The 23,400-nt window shown below is 34.1% G+C and overlaps 1 protein-coding gene across 4 annotated transcripts in view; it reads right to left on the bottom strand.

Moving 5' to 3' along the window:
* MIA2 (MIA SH3 domain ER export factor 2) overlaps positions 1-23,400 on the bottom strand; it is a 135,238-nt gene that overhangs the window by 101,956 nt on the left and 9,882 nt on the right. For 3 of the 4 annotated variants that reach the window (XM_074213431.1, XM_074213427.1, XM_074213429.1), the window contains exons 3-5: positions 21,747-21,833; positions 7,802-8,993; positions 6,862-6,948 (exon numbers count right to left, since the gene is read on the bottom strand). In XM_074213431.1, the coding sequence (XP_074069532.1) occupies positions 6,862-6,948; positions 7,802-8,993; positions 21,747-21,833 (1,366 nt within the window). The remainder of the gene's footprint in view (positions 1-6,861; positions 6,949-7,801; positions 8,994-21,746; positions 21,834-23,400) is intronic. The other variant, XM_074213430.1, reaches the window with a different exon arrangement.

Raw genomic sequence — 23,400 nt, 5'->3', positions numbered from 1 at the left:
GATGTGTTCAAAGGATGTGGCAAGAATCCTATAGGATGGGCAGTTTTGAATGATTTGTCTTCTGCATTGTCATTGTAAATATTCACATGGAGGAAATAACAGGGTTAGTAAGTACTAGAGAGCTACCTAAGGTGATTTAATAATTTCCTAAGTGATTTATATTATGTATAACTCTTAATGCTCTTTAAAGGCAGTAAAATTCAACTGTGGGCAGAAAGTGGACTCTGGGTCAAAAAGACCTGGTTAAACCTCACTATCTGATCTTGGGCAAGTGATATTATATATTTCCTCTTTATTAAAATATTGACTATATATATTTTTTGACTATATATTTTTAAATGAAGCTGGAAGTCCCTTAATACTTTGATATCTAAATATGGAAAGATAAATCATTATTTAGAGCCTCTTTTTTAAAGAGCTAAATTATGAGCAATTAGGTGGTAAAATGGATAGACTGCCAGTCAGAAAGATTCATCTTGAGTTCAAATCTAGCCTCAAACATTAACTAGCTATTTCACCTTGGGCAAGTCATTTAACCCTGTTTGCCTCATTTTCCTAATCTATAAAATGAGCTAGAAAAGGAAATGGCAAACCACTCCAGTATCTTTGCCAAGAAAACCCCAATGGGGCCATGAAGAGTCAAAGATGACTGAAATGACTGAACAACAATAATCTAAATTAGTAATTTATCTTTTCATTTATTTTAATTATTTATTTAATTAAATTATAATATAATATATAATATATAATAGAAATATAAATTGAATTATATATTTAATTATTTATTTTAATTTAGCCTTTAATTTATCTCTCTTCTATCAAAGGGCTAAATAAGTTAAATCTCAGAACTTAATTTCTGCTTGAATGAACTTCTTTATAACATCATACATTCAAGGAAATGCTTAAATATTGAAATTCCTTTTTTGTAAAAGTAGAGCCAGAATATACTATTATTTACTTTTATAACTTTTGGTCATCAAGAATATTTTCAATGATTTGAAATACAATCTGTTCTTTGCTTCTTTAGAAGAAATTATTCCCATAAAGAAGACACTATAAGAGGATTACAAAGGGAATTTAATCCATATATGAAAAACCTTGTGCTTGTTTTTTTTTTTTGAGGGGGGTGGCTAAGGCAGGTATTGGACCAGTGTGTATAAGGAGCCTCCCTCTACAAATGAAGGTCAACATCTGGTCTATAACTTATGCTAGAATCTTAGAATGTTGCCTGGGCCATGAAATTTTTTTTAAAAGATTTTATCTATTTTGAGTTTTATAATTTTTCCCCTAATCTTACTTCCCTCCCCCTACCCCCCACATAAGGCAATTTGCCTGTCTTTACATTGTTTCCATGGCATACACTGATTCAAATTGAATGTGATGAGAGAGAAATCATATCCTTAAGGAAGAAACATAAAGTAAAAGAGATAGCAAGATCAGATAAGTTATCAGTTTTTTTTCCCTAAATTAAAGGGAATAGTCCTTGAAATTTGTTGAAACTCCATGGCTCTTTCTCTGTATACAGATGGTATCCTCCTTTGCAGACAGCCCAAAATTGTCCCTGGTTGTTGCTCTGATGGAATGAGCAAGTCCATCAAGGTTAATCATCACCCCCATATTGCTGTTAGGGTGTACAATGTTTTTCTGGTTCTGCTCATCTCACTCAGCATCAGTTCATGCAAATCCCTGTATGCTTCCCTGAATTCCTGTCCCTCCTGGTTTCTAATAGAACAATAGTGTTCCATGACATACATATACCACAGTTTCCTAAGCCATTCCCCAATTGAAGGACATTTACTTGATTTTCAATTCCTTGCCACCAGAAACAGGGCTGCTATGAATATTTTTGTACAAGTGATGTGTTCACCCTTTTTCATCATCTCTTCAGAATATAGACCCAGTAGTGATATAGCTGGATCAAAGGGTATGCACATTTTTGTTGCCGTTTGGGCATAGTTCCAGACTGCTCCCCAGAAAGGTTGGATGAGTTCACAGCTCCACCTAACAATGTATTATATTAGTGTCCCGGATTTCCCACAACCCTTCCAGCAGTGATCATTGTCCTTTCTGGTCACATTGGCCAGTCTGAGAGGTATGAGGTGGTACGGCAGAGATGCTTTAATTTGCATTTCTCTAATAAGTAATGATTTAGAGAAGTTTTTCATATGACTATGGATGGCTTTGATCTCCTCATCTGTAAATTGCCTTTGCATATCCTTTAACCATTTGTCAATTAGGGAATGGCCTTTTTTAAAAAAAAATTTGACTCAGTTCTCTCTATATTTTAGAAATCAGTCCTTTATCAGAAATACTAGTTGTAAAGATTGTTTCCCAGTTTACTACATTTCTTTTGGATCTTGTTTACAGTGGTTTTGTCTATGCAAAAGCTTTTTATTTTAATGTAATCAAAAATCATCTAGTTTGTTTTTAGTGATGTGCTCCATCTCTTCCTTAATCATAAACTGCTTCGCTTTCCATAGCTCTGACAGGTAAACTATTCCTTGATCTTCTAGTTTGCTTATAATATTGTGTTTTATGTCTAAATCCTGTATCCATTTTGACCTTATCTTGGTATAGGGTTTGAGCTGTTGGTCTAATCTAAGTTTCTTCTATACTAACTTCCAATTTTCCCAGCAGTTTTTAATCAGAGAGAATTTTTATCCTAATAGCTGAACTCTTTGGGTTTATCAAACAGCAGATAGATTGCACCTAGTCTATTCCACTGGTCTACCACTCTATTTCTTAGCTAATACCAGTTTTGATAACTGATGTTTCATAATATAACTTTGGATCTGGTAGGGCTAAGCCACCTTCTTTTGCACTTTTTTTATTGAATCCCTGGATATTCTTGACTTTTTATTTCTCCATATGAATTTACTTACTACATTTTCTAATTCATTACTTTTTGGAATTTTGATTAAACAGGTAGTTTAGTTTTGGTAGAATTGTCATTTTTATTATATTAGTTCGACCTATCCATGAGCAGTTGATGTTTGCCCAGTTATTTAAATCTGATTTTATTTGTGTGAGAAGTGTTTTGTAATTGTTTTCAAAAAGTTTCTGAGTCTGCCTTGGCAAATAGACTCCCAGATATTTTACATTGTCTGAGGTTACTTTGAATAGGATTTCTCTTTCTAGCTCTTCCTGCTGTATCTTGCTAGTCATATATATATAGAAAAGTTGAGGGTTTATTTTATATCCTGCAACTTTGTTAAAGCTGTTAATTGTTTCCAGTAGTTTTTTGGATGATTTCTTGGGATTCTTTAGGTATATCATCATGTCATCTGCAAAGAGTGAGAGTGTTGTCTCTTCCTTCCCAATTCTAATTCCTTCAATTTCTTTTTCTTCTCTTATTGCTGAAGCCAACATTTCTAATATGATATTAAATAGTAGTGGTGATAATAGGCATCCTTGGTTCACCCCTGATCTTCTTGGGAATGCCTCTAGCCTATCCCCAATTGAATATAATGCTTGTTGATGGTTTCAGATAGATACTGCTTAATATTCTAAGGAACAGTCCATTCATTCTTTTTTTTTTTTAGGTTTTTGCAAAGCAAATGGGGTTAAGTGGCTTGCCCAAGGCCACACAGCTAGGTAATTATTAAGTGTCTGAGACCAGATTTGACCCCACCGTACTCCTGACTCCAAGGCCGGTGCTTTATCCACTACGCCACCTAGTCTACCCAGTCCATTCATTCTTACATTCTCTAGTGTTTTTAGTAGGAATGGGTGCAATATTTTGTCAAAAGCTTTTTCAGCATTTATTGATATAATCATATAATTTCTGATAGGTTTGTTGTTGATATAATTAATTATATTAACAGTTTTCCTAATACTGAACCAATCCTGCATTCCTGGGATAAATCCTACTTGGTCATAATGTATTATCCTAGTGATAACTTGTTATAATCATTTTGCAAAATTTTTATTTAATATTTTTTGCATCTATATTGATCTATATTCATTGCATCTGTATAGGTCTATAATTTTCTTTCTCTGTTTTAACTCTTCCTGGTTTAGGTATCAGCACCATATTGGTATCACAGAAAAAATTAGGTAGACTTCTGTCTTTCCCTATTTTTCCAAAGAGTTTATATAGAATTGGAACCAACTGTTACTTAAATATTTGGTGGAATTCACTTGTGAATCCATCAAGCTCTTAGGGAGTTCAATGATGGCTTGTTCAATTTCTTTTTCTGAGATAGAGTTGTTTAGGTATTTAATATCCTCTTTATTTAACCTGGGCAATTTATAATTTTGCAAATATTTGTCTATTTCACTTAAATTGTCAAATTTATTGGCATAGAGTTGGGTAAATAATTCTGAATTATTACTTTAATTTCCTCCTCACTGGTGGCGAGTTCACCTTTTTAATTTATGATACTAGCAATTTGGTTTTCTTCTTTCTTTTTTTTTAAATCAAATTGACCAGAGGTTTATCAAAACCAAATTTTGGGTTTATTTATTAATTCAATAGGTTTTTTTGCTTTTGCTTTTATTAATTTCTCCTTTAATTTTTAGAATTTATAATTTGGTATTTAATTGGGGGTTTTTTAATTTGTTCTTTCTCTAATTTTTTTAGTTGCATATTTAGTTTATTGATTTCTTCTTTCTCTTATTCATGTAAGCATTTAAAGATATAATATATATCCCCTGACAGCCGCTTTGAGTGAATCCCATAGGTTTTGGTATGTTGTTTCATTATTGTCATTATCTAGGATAAAATATTTAATTCTTTCTATAATTTGTTGTTTGATCCACTCATTCTTTAAAATGAGGTTATTCAGTTTCCAATTAGTTTTGGTTCTGTATCTCCCTGGCCCAATATTGCATATGATTTTTATTACATTATGATCTGAGAAAGATGTATTCACTATTTCTGCCTTTCTGCAATTAATTATTAGGTTTTTATGCCCTAGTACATGGTCAATTTTTGTGTGCCATGTACTGCAGAAAAAAAGTATATTCCTTTCTATCCCCATTCAATTTCCTCCATAAGTCTATCTAGGTTTTCTAACAAACTATTTACCTCCTTAACTTCTTTCTTGTTTATTTTATGATTCAACTTATCTAAATTTGAGAGTGGGAGGTTGAGATCTCCCACTAGAAGAGTTTTGCTGTCTATGTCTTCCTGTAGTTCTTTCAGCTTCTCCTCTAAGAATTTGGATGCTATTCCATTGGGTGCATACATATTCAGTATTGAAATCACTTTATTGTCTATACTTTTAGGAGGATATAGTTTCCTTCCTTATCTCTTTTAACGCTATCTATTTTTGCAGCTACTTTATCTGAGATAAGGATTGCTACCCCTGCTTTTTTTACTTCAGCTGAAGCAAAATATATTTTGCTCCAATCTTTTACCTTTACTCTATAGGTATCTCTCTGCTTCAAATGAGTTTCTTGTAAGCAACATATTGTAGGATTCTGGTTTTTAATCCAGCCTGCTATTTGCTTACATTTTAAGGGAGAGTTCATCCCATTCCCATTTAAAGTTATAATTACTAACTCTTTATTTGGGCAATGAAATTTTAAGTGGTTTTTGCCATAGTCATACAGCTATTGTATGTCAGTGGAAGGATTTGAATCCCAGGCCTCCTGACTCAATTTGGTTCTTTATCCACTATTTCTCAAAGCCTCTCTGAGTGGGAGATTTTATTGATTTTGTATGTAACCTTTGCTTTAAAGAATTGTTTTACTTGGTAAAACAATGGTAAAAAATGCATTTTTGCTGGTAGACGCTAGTTAAATCCTTTGAATACTTGCCAGTACTTTCACTATTATCTCCATATATCTGGTTTTCTGAAGTCAACATCATAATCATGATACTTGAAAAAGACAGGGATTATTAACTGGTATTTACCAAAAGAAAACTGATATATTCTTGATTATTGATTATTGATACTTATGCAATTTAGTTTTATTAGCACCTTTAATCTAGAGGGAAAAATATCTTCTAAGATTTATGTAAAATATACTGGTTTTTCATAGGAAAAAATGAGTAACATAGGATCACAGATGGAAGAGGAAAGGGATCTCAGAGAGCATCTGACTGACAGGTTTCATTATAATTTGTTTTTTTTTCTTTTTCAGGTTTTTTTTATCAAAATGATAAGTCAGCATTATTTAAATTGTTTGAGTTCATTATTCACTATATTAATGTACTTGGAGTTTGAAACTACAAGTGGTTTTGAATTCTACTTCTATGTATAATTTCAATACCTTGAATACCTGTAGACTTTTCACTCAAAAGAGGAAATCATTATTTTCTTTCAAAACTACTTTTTTCCCATTAGAATAGGAACCTCCAGAAACCAAATAGTTATTTTATATCAATTAATAATAATAACAATGACAGTAATTAAAATAGTAATAATATATAATTTGCATATACCTTACAAATATCATCTCATTTGATCCTCACAACAACCCTGGGAGGTAGATGCTAATATTATCTCCATCTTACAGGATGAGAGAAAACTGGAGGCAGACAGCAATTAAATGACTTTCTTGCATCAGGCAGCCAGGATGTATTGGAGTTAGGTTTTGAACTCAGGTCTTCTTCTTTTTTTTTAGTTTGTTTTTTTGCAAGGCAAATGGGGTTAAGTGACTTGCCCAAGGCCACACAGCTAGGTAATTATTAAGTGTCTGAGGCCAGATTTGAACTCAGGTACTTCTGACTCCAGGGCCGGTGCTCTATCCACTGCACCACCTAGCCACCCCTAAACTCAGGTCTTCTTAACTCCAGATCCACAGCTACCTGTACATATTCTATTTCTGATTCTGAAATGATTCCTGATAAATCTTGGTGAATGTAAACATCATCATTAGCTTTATTATGAGAAGAGTCATCACTTGTATTACCTTTAGCTCTGTTTCTCTCAAGAGTGGAAGATGTATATTTTTCTACTTTTTGCCATTGGGATTCCTCCTTATATTTCGTTTTAGTGTCTGAAAATGAAAAAGAAAAGGTAACTTTTCTCTTACACATTAGGCACTGCTATAAATCTATATTAGTCCTCTTTATATTAAGTTTTAGTCAGGTGTTATTTATATTCTCTTTAGTTATATTTAGACAGGGACTACTCCCCCACCACTTTACTCCTGCCCCTTTCCAGGTCTGGAAGCATAATCAAATTAATATAGCCGTTGCTACTGGATAAAATATGTCAATCTATTCCTCTATGGCTGCATTCTTAAGTCCTGTAGATTTTGAAAGCAAAATATTCCTTATCTCAAATATATTGTTTCTTTATATTAGAATGTAAGCTCCTTAAAGGTAAGGGCTATTTTTGCTTTTGTATTTGTATCTCTTACACTAAGTTTAGTGCTTGGCACCTAAGAGACATTTAATAAATACTTTTTTCATAATAATCAATGAAAAAAGGAAACTAATATTTCAAATGTCATTTTTCTGTTCAAATTTTTTTATATCATTAAGTTATAAAGTAAGAGGTGCAGTAGATAGAGTTATAGGTCTAGTGTCAGTGAAACCTGAGTTTAATTCCAGCCCCAGTCACTAGCTGTATGACTGAGAGAAAGTCACTTAATTTTGATATGTCTTAGTTTCCTCAATTGTAAATGAGGATAACAAGAGCACCTATCTCCTAGAGCTGTTATGAGGATCAAATGAAATTACAATATTTATAAAGTATTTACCAGCAAACATTAGCCCTAAAGTAAGTTAAAATACAAAAGAAGGTGATAAATAATGTTTAGGGTTCTTGTGGAAATAATAGATTCTTGAAATTTTTTTTCCTCTAATATTTTAGAAAGTAGATTAGATTCTTATTTTCATACCAACCTGACTGACTGTTTTTGGTTTTTGATCTATCCTCCACATTTTCTGTGATTTGACTTTTATCTGATAATTCTTCTGTTTTATCAACTGCAATATTGGACTTCCAAGGGTTATCAGCATTATCCAATAACTTTTCCCAATAAGGTGAAGCATCAGAACCTCCTGGCTCCTGCAAAACCCTTTTCTTATTTATTTGATCTTCAATTTCTTCAGTTTCCTCTATTTCTCTTTCCTCATTATTATCAAGGTCAAAATCACTTGTTGAAAGATTTTCATCATCATTTTCTCCCCTGCTGCCTTCTCTTTGTTGCTTATCTGCTGTCATTTGATTTTTTTTAGCATATGAAAAGTATAGTATATTAGTGAAACCCAAATCAAACCAACTTGACTGAGGACCTGGATAATCATTTGTCTTGGATACCTCTTCTGATAATTTTTCTGTATGTGGAACTATGGGTTCTTGATCATATGAAACAGTGATGGGAATGTCTTGTAGTAATGAAGTATTTTCTAGTAGTGAAGTATTTTCTTTTGTTGATAACTTAAATCCTGGATCATCCTGGCCAAAACCAAAATATCCTATGAAGTCATCATCAAGCCAGGCAGTTGAATGATGATCAGATAATTCTTCAAGCTCAGATTCTGGAGCAGCCTGTCCCAGTGGACATGGTTCAAACTCTGATGTAGATTCTGACTCATGCTTTTTTAGATGATGGTTAATGTTTAACTCCTTTAAGTCATTCTCATCATTTCCAGTAATTTTTCTACTGAGAAATGAAATTTTCTGTTGTGGTTCAGCAACTGATTCAAAAGTCTCTTCTTCAACTTCTTCACTTCCCAGACCAAACCATCTTGTAACCCAGGAAGATGATGGAGGATCCACTTGGGCAACTTGACTTGAAGATTCATGATTGGCAGCACTCTCTGTTAAACTCTCATGCTCTCCTTTTCCCCAGTCTCCTGCTTCATCTGAACTTCTAATATTATCTATTGTTGAGGACTGTTTATCTAACTCAGTATTTTCAAGAGTTGAGTAAATTCCAAGTGTTCTCTGGAATTCACTTTCATCTATATTAGATTCTTGGTTTTTTTCTTCTATATTCAAATAATCAGTTCTTTCCTTATCATTGTATAATGTATTCTCTTCATTTTCAAACATATAGTTCATTTCATGAAGACAAATGAAGTCAGATTCCTAAAAAAAATAAATTTTTATATTACTGGGGAAAATGTACTAAATTATTTCCTGTTTTTATTGAAATCATTTAATGAATGAGTATATTTCTTGTTCTTGAATATTTCCACAGCCTTTCTCAGTAACATATACTCATTTGCTTATTGTTAGCAAATTATTTTCTGTGGTTAATATGAGGTACACAAAATTGAGATTAAGTGTACATTTTCTGTTCATTATGTAAGTAATCTATGTAATAGGCTCTTACAAACTTGAAAATAACCTGTGAAATTATTCTCTAGACTTTGCATTTCCAAGCTAAATAATTCTATTTTTAATAGATTCCTTTAGATCTTTTTTCTTACCCTTTTTGTTTTCTAAACAATTGCACATTTCCTGAATAGTGTAACTTTTAGCTAAACAGAGCATTCTAGGAAAAAAAGGTATATTTACTAAACAATTGTTTTCAAATATTTATATTTTTAAAATAAAATATTTGAAGATATTATCTAATATCTGGAAAAATTGGCCATCTTAAATGGATACAATAAGCAGAAAATAGATGCAATCCCACATAAGAGTTTGGCACAGTATTTAGTCATATTTCTACAGTCATAGGCATAACTGGAGGTATCTTGAATTCTTTTTTTTTTTAGGTTTTTTTGGTAAGGCAATGGGGTTAAGTGGCTTGCCCAAGGTCATACAGCTAGGTAATTATTAAGTGTCTGAGGCCGGATTTGAACCTAGGTAGTCCTGACTCCTGTGCCACCTAGCTGCCCCAGCATCTTGAATTCTTAAGTGGATCACAACAGTCTTATAAATCACTTCAGATTAAAAAAAAAGTGCAGAGAGAACAAAAGCCTTGTTTTTCCTTGGGTCCTTGTTAACACTTATCTCTTCTGTTATTTCTAGGTTTGTTTTTTTTTTTGGCAAGGCAATGGGGTTAAGTGACTTGCCCAAGGCCACACAGCTAGGTAATTGTTAAGTGTCTGAGGCCAGATTTAAACTCCTGACTCCAGGGCCAGTGCTGTATCCACTGCACCACCTAGCCGCCCCTCTTCTGTTATTTCTTTTAAAAAGTCTTCTAATCTTGTTCATGTTTTTTTTTGGGGGGGGTGAAGGGTGGGAGAGAGGATTATTGCAGAATTATTCTCTTGTGCAGTTTTATCCTGTGAATTTCATTTCTAATTAGTATTGACATTGGCTAAAAAATAGAGAGAAATTGATCATTGGCAAAGATTAAGTACACAGAATACTGAAACAAATCTGTCTAGTTGCTCAATGTTCAATCAACCTAAAGACCACAGCTTCTGAGGTAAGAAGTCATTATCTGACAAAAAATTGCAGGGAAAACTGGAAAAGCAGTCTGGCAGAAATTGGGTATTGACCAACATCTTACAATAAAATAAACCCCTAAAAAATAAATAACAGACTTAAAGGGTCACTTCATGAGCAAATTCATAATCCTAAATCTACTTCTCATCTTGTAATCTTTCACCTCCTCCATTATGACCACTACGAAACTGCTTGTTGTTAGCTGTTGTTTAGATGTGCTGGGTTCTGATGTGTTGGGGGCAGGGTGGGAGGGAAGATTATCATTTCTTCATGTCTCTAAAGGTCTATATGAGTTTTAGGGATTCAAACTCAGATAAGCAAGAGAAATTGAATCTGTGTTTAAATGTTATTTTGCTTCTTCATCACTGCTACTCTCTGACCTCTATGACATAGAGTTAAAAAATTCTTTCCAACTAATTTCTACTCCCATAATGTCAGGTGTGTTCCTTACCTCGAATCAGTTGGAGCATCATGATTACCTTTGACTTATCTCTCTACTAGTAACATGACTTCCTTCCCCCTTACATGTTTATTTGGTCATGTCACTACTCCCCTTAAAACCTTTCACAGACTTTCTATGGACTATTTAATGAGGGGAAGGGGAAGGGAAGAAATATTTATATAGAACCTACTGCATTTCTGTGCTAAGTGCTTTTGACAAATATTTCATTTGTATAAAATTTAATTTAATAAAATTAAAATTACAAAGTCCTCCATATTGCCTTTCCTTCTTTATTTCATACCACTCTACACACCTATTCTTGCCAAACTATACCATCCACTTCAATCATACAAGTCCTATACTTTCATATTATCACCATTGCTCAAAATATTTCTTACACCTCACAATCCTATTTCCCTTACTCCCCTCCCCACCCTTCACCCCCCAAAATAACATGAACAAGTTAGAAGACTTTTTAAAAGAAATAACAGAAGAGATAAGGGTTAAGGCTTTTGTTCTCTCTGGACTTTTTTTAATGGGTAGTGATTTATAAGACTGTTGTGATTCACTTAAGAATTCAATTGAGCAACTAGACAGGAATACACTTACTTGTATTCCTATCAACCCCTTAAAGTCCATTTGTAAATTATACCCTTCCAAGAAGACTTTCCTTTTTTTCCCTAATTAATAAGAAATTTCTTTTCTTAGATTTTATATAATATTAAGTTTGTACCTCTTTAGGAATTTATCTTTCATTGTTATATTTTAGTTATTTGTGTATGAATTACATCCCTCTACTGGACTATAAATTCCATGAGGTCTTACTTATTTAAACAGCTCTCCCCGAACCAAATATATTTATTAAGGGCATATAGCAGGCATTTAATAAATTTTGTTGAATTGTTAAATTGGAAGGCAGAACCCACTTGGAAAAAATCACACTTATTATTGTTCAGTCACTCCTCTATTTATTGTGTACACCTATCCCCAATTCCTAGAACTACCTTCCTGTCTACCAAAGTATTAACACTTCTTTTTTTTTTTTTGCAAGGGAAGTAGGGTTAAGTGGCTTGCCCAAGGCCACACAGCTAGGTGACTATTAAGTGTCTGAGACTGGATTTGAACCCAGGTACTCCTGACTCCAGGGCCAGTGCTTTATCCACTGCGCCACTTAGCCACTAACACTTCTTATAAAGTAGAATTTAAAGAAAATTCCCTAATCAAATAACTAAATTCAGCCTTGCCTGAGAAAAAAATTAATTCATCAGATGTTAATGATCTGCAAAGCAATTGACATAAAGGAGCATGCACTTCAGAGATATTTTCATGTATATTTGCTACTGGTTTTACTACATGTCTTAAATTTTATTCCTTTCTGTAGCTATATATGTAATACCTAAATTGCTACTTTAAGTCTGCAAAATGCTTCATAAATATGATCTCATTTTATCCTCACAATAATCCTGAGAGGTAGATGGTCTTATTATCTCTATTTTATAGAGGAGGAAACTGAGGCAGGCAAAGGTTAAACAACTTGCCTCTGGGGTCATACAGCTTGGAAATATCTGAGGTTGGAGAGAAATTTAGATGTTCCTGACTCCAGATCTGAAGCTCCAGATCTAATGCCTGCTATTGCCTACATTTAGGACACTTATTTAAAATCTAAGTCTCACATGGAAGGCATTTACAAAATCACTAGTATTTCATCAAATTCATAAAACATAATTTTATCAGTCATTCTTCAACTGATAGACAATTTAGTTTCCAGCTCTTTGCCACATCACACCACATACACCCCCACACACAAAACACTGCTATACATACTTTTGAACCCATATGAGCTTTTCCTATTTAATTATTTTTCCATATAGCACAAGCAACAGGTATTATAGATGAGTTTAAATATGTGCACTACTCAGTAACTTTTTTGGTATGATTCCAAATACTTTCCGAAACAGAAAGGTCCACCAACAGCACATTAACATCACTGTTTTTCTGTAATCTTTATCAATCTGATAGGATTGAGGTTAAAAGATTCATTTGAACCGATGCACAGTGAATAAGCAAATCCAGAAGAATTTATATTGTAACATCAATACAATAAAATGAATTATTTTGAGGACTTTTACTAACTGATGAATAATGAAATGAGCAGAAACAAGAAAGAAATCATACAATAATAAAAATATAAAGACAAACATCTTTGAAATCAGAACTGCAATATGATCAATACAATAACCATTCATGATTGCAAAGAATCAGTGATTAAAAACACACTATTTCAATTGGGGAACGGCTTAACAAAATGTGGTATAACCAGGACAATTTTGAGTTATTCTGCAATGGAGAATACCATCTGTATCCAGAGAAAGAATTATGGACTTTGAACAAAGACCAAAGACTATTATCATCAAATTAGAAAAAAAAAGCGTTATATTATTATGTAATTTTACTATCTCATACTTTATTTTTCTTCCTTGAGGATATGATTTCTCTGTCATCACATTCAACTGAGACCAATATATAACATGGAACCAATGTAAACACTATCAGAATGCCTTCTGTGGGGTTGGGAGGAGGGAAGCAAGAATGGGGGAAAAATTGTAAAACTCAAAATAAATAAAATCTTTCTTTAAAAAAACATACTGTTAAGACAGATTTAAAATACATAACGAAATATATAAGTATATACATATATGAATAGTTATATAAATATATAGTATACAAATATATCTAAATATTTATATGTAGATATTGAGGGAATTTGTTTTCTTTGATTCTGTATATTGTTTGAGGGAATTTGTTTTTCTTTTTCTCTTCTTTAATAGGAGAGAAGTCAAGGTAGAAGAGAAAATAGTTTGAGAGAAAATAAATTTTAAAATATTTTAAATAGATGGGAGGGGCAGCTAGATGGTGCAGTGGATAGAGCACTGGCCCTGGAATCAGGAGGACCTGAGTTCAAATCCGACCTCAGATACTTACTAATTACCTAGCTGTGTGACCTTGAGCAAGCCACTTAACCCCATTGCCTTGCCAAAAAAAAAAAATAGATGGGGGGATATTATAGACTTGGGTGTTGTATATGTGTTTTCAGAGATTAGTTTCATTTAATTGTTTTGTTAGGAGACCTCTGGGGGAAGGGGGGAATATATAAATGTCTAAAATATAAAAATAAAACACATTAATATAGCTTTCAAAGAAGATAAGATATAAATAACCCATGGAAATAGTCACAAATTGATCTAATCCCTTTACTTAGCACTATAGTTTGTTTTGTTTTGTTTTTGTCTAAAAACATGGCCCACAGAGAACTACCAGCTCAAAGGTGACCATGGTTCAGGAAAATGTGGTTCTGTCTCTATATTAGAGAATTAAAGAATTAGGACTATAGAAGCTAGAGATCATATTTGAATTGCTCATTAGAATTTCTAAGAGGAAGCAGAATCTAACCACTTAATCATAAAGAAGCAAAATTCATAATTCAATTCAGATATGTGATGGTTCTCTGCTCACAGTTTAAAAAGACAAATGCCTTCAAGCAGATAAACATTAGTGAAAGTTCCAAGGCAGATCACTCAGGCCTTTAACTTTCTCTTACTTATAATCAACCCAGATAAAATTCTCAAATGATCTCCCAGATTTTATTCAGGTAATTGAATATTTTGCTCAGAAAACTATAACCCACCAAGAGTTCCTTATATAAGATATGGTTACTTGATTATAATATTTTAGTGGTAGGAGTTTTTACAGAGATTGCCTGACATAAATAAGATTTTCATTAAAACAGATTATTAAAATGGATTATTCTGAGTAGTAACAATAATAATAATTGCTAACACACCTAGCTCTTGGTGGTTTGCAAAATGGTTTACAAACATCTCATTTGGTTCTTACAACAATCTTGGGAGAAGGTGCTGTTATTATTATTCCCATTTTACAAATGAAGAAACTGAAATAGAAGAGCTTACTGGGATTTGCCTTGAGTTTGAATTCAGGTCTTTTATCCGTTGTACCATTTGTTCACTTTATAATATATCAGATATAGCAACAAGATAACAAAAACACCTTGGGTAGTCACTTCCCTTAATGCTAAAATGAGAAAGGGGTGTCTTGTGGTATTTACAAGGAAGGGATTGGGGTTGTATAGTCACAAAAGCCAAAAAGTAGCAATGGAGGAAACAGTAGCTGCCAGGTAAGTACTGAGGAGTTCTGCTGAGAGGTGATGGTGGGTAAGAGCTGGAGTAAATGAATAAAATATGAGAGCAAGATCCCAGAGTAAAGCAAGTGCTAAATATGATAATTTTTTTCTTCACCTAGGTCCTTAGTTAATTAATTCCTTAATTCATGTTATTGGAATGTCACAGTCTTCTCCCAAAAGTAAATTCCTTTACTAACAGGGATCGCTTTCAAATCTCTTTTCTTTCCTTTATTTGCCTTTTTATTAATCTTTATCCAAATAAAAATTATTAACTTGATATTTTCAGGAGGACCTGACTACCAGAGCCATAAATGACCAAATTCAGATTAGCACTTAGTAGGAAAGTGTGTGTGTGTGTGTCAGGGGTGGGGTTCTGAGTTATGTTTGAATCATTATTGAAACGTCTTCAACATTGAGCAAAATTCAAATGCAACCCAAAGCTGCAAAATTTAAAGTCAAAGATTTACTTATCTAGCTTGGTTTGGGTTTGTTAGTGTTGGGACCACCTCCTTTGTTTGATTTTCTGCATCTTTAAAACAGGCCAGCTCAGTTGCTTACAGAGCACTCAGCTCACAGATAGTAAGGAGGGTGGGGTCAGGGAGACTGCAGAGGTCTCCCTGTTATCCCTGGGATAGGACTCTGCTGCTTTGCCCATACTCAGATCCTGGACCCAGTCTGGGCCTTCCCTGAGCATTGATCCTTCTCACAGCACAGTTCCGGGGCAGAGGAGAAGGCCTGTGATCATCCACAGACCAGAGCACAGAGAAGAGAGCAGTCAGAGCCTCTCATAAGACATTGAAGGAATTAAGGTCTCTGGGGGAGACCTTTTCCAAAAGCTTTGGAAGCACGATAAAATCAGGTCATAGGCTGGAGAAATGAGAAAACAGCAGAGGAAAAAAAAAAGAACCTGACCATAGACAATTAGTTTGGCCCTATAGAGGATCAAAATGCACACACAGAAGATGACAAAGTCAAAGCTTCTGCAACTAAATCTTCCAAGAGGAATAAGAATTGGTCTCAGGCTATAGAAGAGCTCAAAAAATATTTTGAAAAGCAAGTAAAGGAGGTAGAGGAAAAATTGGGAAGAAAACTGAGAGCAATGTGGGAAAATCATAAAAACCAAGTCAGCAGCTTGCTGAAGGACATAAAAAAAACTGAAGAAAATAACATGTTAAAAACCAGTTTACAACACCTAACACCCTTTGCCCAGATAAGATCCAAATGGTTACAGGATTTAGACATAAAAAACAATACTATAAGCAAATTAGAAGATCAATGACTAGTTTACCTCTCAGATCTATGGAAAGGGGAACAGTTTATGACTAAGGAAGAGATGGAGAACATCACCAAAAACAAACTAGATGATTTTGATTACATTAAATTAAAAAGCTTTTCCACAGATAAAACCACTGTAACCAAGATCAAAAGAAATGTAGTAAATTGGGAAACAATCTTTACAACTAATGATTCTGACAAAGGACTCATTTCTAAAATATACAGAGAACTGAGTCATTTTTTAAAAAAAGCCATTCCCCAATTGACAAATGGTCAAAGGATATGCAAAAGCAATTTACAGATGAGGAGATCAAAGCAATCCATAGCCATATGAAAAATTGCTCTAATTCATTAATTATTAGAGAAATGCAAATCAAAGCTTCTCTGAGGTACCACCTCACACCTCTCAGATTGGCCAATATGACCAGGAAGGATAATGATCATTGTTGGAAGGGTTGTGGGAAATCTGGGATACTATTACACTGTTGGTGGAGCTGTGAACTCATCCAACCTTTCTGGAGAGAAATTTGGAACTAAGGCCAAAGGGCAACAAAAATGAGCATACCCTTTGATCCAGCAATATCACTACTGGGTCTATACCCTGAAGAGATGATGAAAAAGGATAAAAACATCACTCATACAAAAATATTCATAGCAGCCCTGTTTGTGGTAGCAAAAAATTGGAAATCAAGTAAATGTCCTTCAATTGGGGAATGACTTAGCAAAGTGTGGTGTATGTATGTCATGGAACACTATTGTTCTATTAGAAACCAAGAGGGATAGGAATTCAGGGAAGCCTGGAGGGATTTGCATGAACTGATGCTGAGTGAGATGAGAAGAACCAGAAAAACACTGTACACTTTATCAGCAACATGGGGGTGATGTTCAACCTTGAAGGACTTGCTTGTTCCATCAAAGCAACAACCAGGGACAATTTGGGGCTGTCTGCAAAGGAGGATACCATCTGTATACAGAGAAAGAGCCATGGAGTTTGAACAAATTTCAAGGACTATTCCCTTTAATTTAGGAAAAAAACAGATATCTTATTGTCTGATCTTGTTATCTCTTATACTTTTTGTTTCTTCCTTAAGGATGTGATTTCTCTCTCATCACACTCAATTTGGATCAATGTACAACATGGAAACAAAATAAAGACCAACAGATTGCTTTCCATGGGGGTGGGGGGAGGGAAGTAAGATTGGGAGAAAAATTGTAAAACTCAAAACTAAAATAAAATCTTTAAAAATTAAAAAAAAGAGGAAGAAAACCCTTTTAGGTCGAATGGAAAAAGCAGTCCAAAAGGATTAAAGAGGAAAAGACTGCCTTAAAAAGCAAAATTGACCAGATGGAAAAGGAGATAAGAAAGCTCTCTGAAGAAAATAACTCCTTCAAATGTAGAGTGGAACTAAGGATATCTGATGACTTTGTGAGAAATCAAGAAACAATAAAACAAAACCAAAAGAATGAAAAACTAGAAGAAAATGTGAAATATCACATTGGAAAAACAACTGACCTGGAAAACAGACCAGGAAGAGATAATTAAAAAATTATTGGGCTATTTGAAAGTCATGACCAGAAAAAGAGCCTTGACTTGATTTTTCAAGAAATTCACCAGGAAAATTTCCTTGATATCCTAGAAGCAGAGGGTAAAATAGAAAATGAGAGAATCCACCAATCACCTCCTGAAAAATATTCCCCCCCAAAAAAATATCCCAGTAACATTATAGATTCCAGGACTCCCAAGTCTCTTTGACTAGGACTAGAAAGCCAGAAAGAAAGAATTCAACTTCCGTGGCACTACAGTCCAATTATACAGGATTTGGCAGTGTCTATATTAAGGGTTTGTGGGGCTTTGGAATATAATATTCCAGAAGGCAAAAGAGCTTGGATTACAACCTAGAATCAACTACCCAGAAAAACTGAACATCTTCTTCCAGGGGAAAAGATGGATTTTCAATGAAATAGGGGACTTTCAAATTTTCCTGATGAAATGATCAGAGCCACACAAAAAGTTTGATCTTCAAATATAGGACTCAGGTGAAACATAAAGAAGATGGATGGAAAGGGCAAAATATGAGGGTTTTAATCATGTTAAATTATGTATTCCTACATGGGAAGATGATACTGATAACTCATATGAACCTTCTCATTTATTAGAGCAGTTAGAAGGAGCATATGTAGAAAGGGCACAGAAGGGAGATGAATCTAATGATATTATGAAGTTGGAGTCAGTTGGTGAAAAAAATGTACTGGGAGAAAGGGAAAGGAGAGATAGAATGAGCTGAGATATATTATGTAAAAAGCTTTTGCAATGGAGTGGAAGGGGGGAAGGTGAGGAGGCATGAAGGAGCCTTCACTCTCATGGTTCAGAGTCATTTGGGTGTAGAAATCTATCTTACCCTAGAGGAAAAGAGGAGAAGAAAGGAATGCAAGAAGGAGGGTGGTGGTGTTAGAGGAGAGGGAAGACCATGAGAGATGGTACTCAGATACAACACATTTCTGAGAAGGGACAGAGTGAAAGGGGAGAGAGAGAATAGAATGAGAGTGAGGAGGAATAGAATGGAGGGAAATACAGTCAACAGTAGCAACTAAGGGAAAAAATATTGAAGCAACTTCTTTGATGGACTTATGATAAAGAAGGCAACTCATCCTGGAGACAGAACCAATGGTATGAACACATATTGAAGTACAATTTTTTTTCTCTCACTTCATTTTTCTTGAGGTTTCTCTCTTTCAGAACAAGACTATTGCTGTAATGTGGAAATAAATAAAAATTAAAAATAAAAGTGGGCAGGGTGGGGAGAAGGATTATGCCTAGGCCTGAGAGGTATCCAGTTGTCTCTACAAAAGACTCCAGAAAACAATGTAAAGACTATCAAATTACCTTCTATGGGGGGGGGGGAGTAAGATTAGGGGGAAATTTGTAAAACTCAAAATAAATAAAATCTTTAAAATAAAAAAGACTCCAGAGTCCCTCAATAGTGTTTCCCTTCTAATATAGAGAGTATTCCTCTGTACCCCGGTTCATTTAGCTATCAGTTCTTGTGCTGGCTTTTACACAGAAATATTTACCTCAAGATATCTGACAAACTGATTTCCTTACTACATGGGAGGCATAATCCTCCTTCCCATTTTGTACCATCTTTACCTTTTAGGGAAGAAAAGGAGATTATTCAGTCATTTTTTTCAGTCATGTTCAACTCTTTATGATCCCATACGGAGTTTTCTGGGCAAAGATACTGGAGTGGTTTGTCTAGCTCATTTATAGATGAGGAAACTGAGGTCACACAGCTAGTAAGAATCTGAGACCACATTTGAATTCAGGATGTCTTCTGACTCCATTGCACCACCTAGCTGCCCTTATTTTAAGGAGCTATTGGTCATTTTAATGGAACTTGTTATATCTACATTGTTAAATAACTTATTTTTATAATCAAAAAACTCTTTGTTTCCTATATATATACCTATATATACTCCATATATATGTGATGTATGCATATATATTTTATATATATAACATATATATTTTTATATGTTTCCTGGGATCTTGAGAGCTGTGTTTTGTCCTGATCCTTCTATTTCTCCCAGTCTATTTTATCTACTGTTTTCCTCTTACTCTAACCTGGTTAACATTTTGATGTAACTCCCTCAGTTTACATGTTGTCCTGACTCTTTCCATTCTCTCCATCTCTAGATCTCTCTCCCCAGCTACCTAAGTATAGTCTATAATGTTCCAAGTAGCTAGTCCTGTGCCTTCTTCCAAAAGAGGATATCACATCACTCTGAATTTTGGCAAAAATGAAATTCTCAAGTACAAAGAGAGATATTTTAATTCTTCTACTTAACTAAGATTCCACTAGCTACAAAGAGAGTTTTGTGAAACAGAAAGATCTATTAAATAAAAATAAGAATTTGGTTGTGACAAATCAGGATTTTTTTTTTTAATACAAAACATACAATGGGAAAAAGCATTATTCAGATAGAGAGGAAAGGTGTTTTGTTTATTGTCTGATTGTTAAAATGATACAATACTCAAATGGTTTCTAAAAAAATCTCTAGGTTCAATTATTTTATAAAATGAATTGTTGGGGGTCCCCCCTTCTCTTCTTCCTTTATATTATTTCATTTGGTGATCTCATTAACTACCATGGATTTATTTATTTGGTGATCTCATTAACTACCATGGATTTATTTATTTATATATTTGCTGTACACAGAAGACTTTCAGATCTACTTGCACAGTCCCAACTTCTCTCCTAACTTCCAGTCTCGAATATCCAATTGCCTATAAACCTCTCATATAAGACATTTTAAAGTTAACATGACCAAAACTGAACCTATTATATTTTCCCCCAAATCCTCTTTATAACTTTCTTGTTACTGCTTAGGGACCACAGTTCTCCCAGTCACCCAGACACCAAACCTGAATTTCTCAACTCCTTTTTCTCACTTCATTTCTAATCAGTGGTCAGATCCTCCTTTCTACCTTAATAACATCTTTCCTTTATACCCTCTTCTTTCCACACTGCAATCACCCTAGGGTAGGACTTCATCACACCTTGGCTATTACAATAGCCTGTTAGTTGATCACAAGTCTCTACCCACTCCAGCTGTCAAACTGATCTTACTAAAATGCAGATCTTATATCACCTCCATATGTAATAATCTGCAGTGTTCCCTATTACTTCCAGAGTCAAATATAAAAATCCTCTTTTGGGTTTTCAAACTCTTCATATCTTTCCTATACTTCCTGCTTCTTCCACCTTGCTCCCCTCAATGTATTCTGTGATCCAATGACAATGACCTCCTTGGTGTTTCTCATATACACATGATGTTCCCTTTACTCACTCAACATTTTTGCTGACTGAATTCTATGCTTAGCACATTTTCCATCCTTATTTCTACCTCCTAGATTCCCTGGCTTCCTTCAAGTCTCAGCTGAAGTTGAGCCTTTTGCAAAGTCTTTCCCAGGCCTCAATCTTAGTGTCTTGCTTCTCATATAACTAAATTTATATGTATATAAAAATATATATTTGTAAAATACATATATGTGTGCTTAAAATATACTTTATATATATATATATATATATATATATATATATACATATATTTTATCTTTGTACATAGTTTTTTTTATTTTTATTTTTTTAGGTTTTTGCAAGGCAAATGGGGTTAAGTGGCTTGCCCAAGGCCACACAGCTAGGTAATTATTAAGTGTCTGAAACCGGATTTGAACCCAGGTACTCCTGACTCCCAAGGCCAGTGCTTTATCCACTACGCCACCTAGCTGCCCCTTGTACATAGTTTTTTACATGTTTGTCTCTCCCACCAGATTGATTATTTTTTCATTTCTTTGTTTCCTCAGTGCTTAGCACAGAGTGTGGAATGTAGCAAGTATTTTAAAAACCCTAGTTGACCAACATGAAAAACACATAACTAATAAGAATTGAAAAACATGCCATAAGAATGCTATGATCCAAGAATCTTTTATGATTAATTATGGAGAATGGAAGTTTATACTCACTTTAGTTGGCACTTTTACTTCTTCAGAAATGAATACCTCCTCAACTTGGATTGCATCTTTGGGAAAATATCCAAAATCCTTTTCCTTCTATAAAATGAAGAAAAATAATGTATTTCTTAAAAAATTTCCCTTAAAATACTGAAGACTATTGACTCGTTTCTCTCCCATGTCATAGTTTTTTTTATTGTTTTTTCAATTTTACAGTTTTCCCCCATCTCACTTCCCTCCCCCCACCCCCCACAGAAAGTAGTCTGATAATCTTTACATAGTATTCTATGCTATACATTGATCAAAATTGAATATGTTGAGAAATAAATCATATCCTTAAGGAAAAAATAAAATATAAGAGATAGCAAAATTACATAATAAGATACCCTTTTTAAAAAATTAAAGGTAATAGTCTTTAGACTTTGTTTAAACTCCACTTTCTTTGGATACAGATGGTATTCTCTATCACAGATACCCTAAAATTGTCCCTGATAATTGCAATGATGGAATGAACAAGTCCATTAAGGTTGATCATCACCCCCATGTTATTGTTAGGTATACAATGTTCTTCTGGTTCTGCTCATCTCCTTGCCCATAGTTTTTAAGGAATTATTTTTTACCAATATAGTCTTAATCTTATCAACTCAAATTGTTTCCAAAATAGATTGGTCTCAATACTCATGAGAAAGAGGCAAACTGTATATAAAAGTACTTCACACATTATAAGCTCTTGTAAAGTTCACATATCAACTCTCAAAAAAAAAGTTGTCAAAGGAAAAACTCTGTATTTGGCATTATAGGCAGAAGTCTGCCAGAAAGAAATGCTATTAATTTATAATAAATCTCAATCTGAACTCTATTCTTCTTATAAAAACAACCAAACTGAGTTTTCTCATGACCTCAGACATTTTTGTCTAATACAGATAATTTTCATGTCCTAATTTATAGAATTCTTAAACAAAGTTTATTCCACAATCAAAAGTGAACAAAGGTGAAGTTCAATTAGGTAACAGTTCCATTAACATTTGGCTTTTTCCAACAGAGCAACAATAATTTAATTTTCACCCCACACTTGTAGATTAATTTTCCTAAAACATTTAATCTCTCTTTGACCACTTCCTTCAAGGATGCTCCTTTCCTGGAGATCAAAGGTGAACTCAGGAGATCTTTTACTCTGATCATTACCTTAATCTGGTCAAAGAATAGAGAAAGAATCTATTCCTTTTAGATGAATCATCCAAGGGCTCCTTGCTAGGGCAAGGGTCTGGTCACAACCCTAATTGCTTCAAGAAGTAGTCATTCTTGGGTAATCAGAAAGAGGAGAGCAGATAGTTAAGAGAGAATGGTTAAAGAAACAATGATAAAGTTTCTCTTTCAAATTGATCCAAAGACTTCAGACTAAGATAATTAGAAATGCTTTCTTGACATTTCTAAAGGAGAGAACAAGGAGAAGGAAAGAGAGGCTTGCTGGTTCCACAATATGGTAGAGGAAAATCCAAATGCTAAAATGTCTTTGCTTTAAATATAGACAACAATTAATATTAAATTTTATTCTCGGGGCAGCTAGGTGGCATAGTGGATAAAGCACCAGCCCTCAAGTCAAGAGTACCTGGGTTCAAATCCGGTCTCAGACACTTAATAATTACCTAGCTGTGTGGCCTTGGGC

The sequence above is a fragment of the Macrotis lagotis genome, chromosome 1, assembly GCF_037893015.1.
Source record: "Macrotis lagotis isolate mMagLag1 chromosome 1, bilby.v1.9.chrom.fasta, whole genome shotgun sequence".
NCBI classification, from domain to species: Eukaryota; Metazoa; Chordata; class Mammalia; order Peramelemorphia; family Peramelidae; genus Macrotis; species Macrotis lagotis.
The sequence above is the reverse complement of the archived record's forward strand: the minus strand, read 5'-3'. Positions and strand labels throughout refer to the sequence as shown.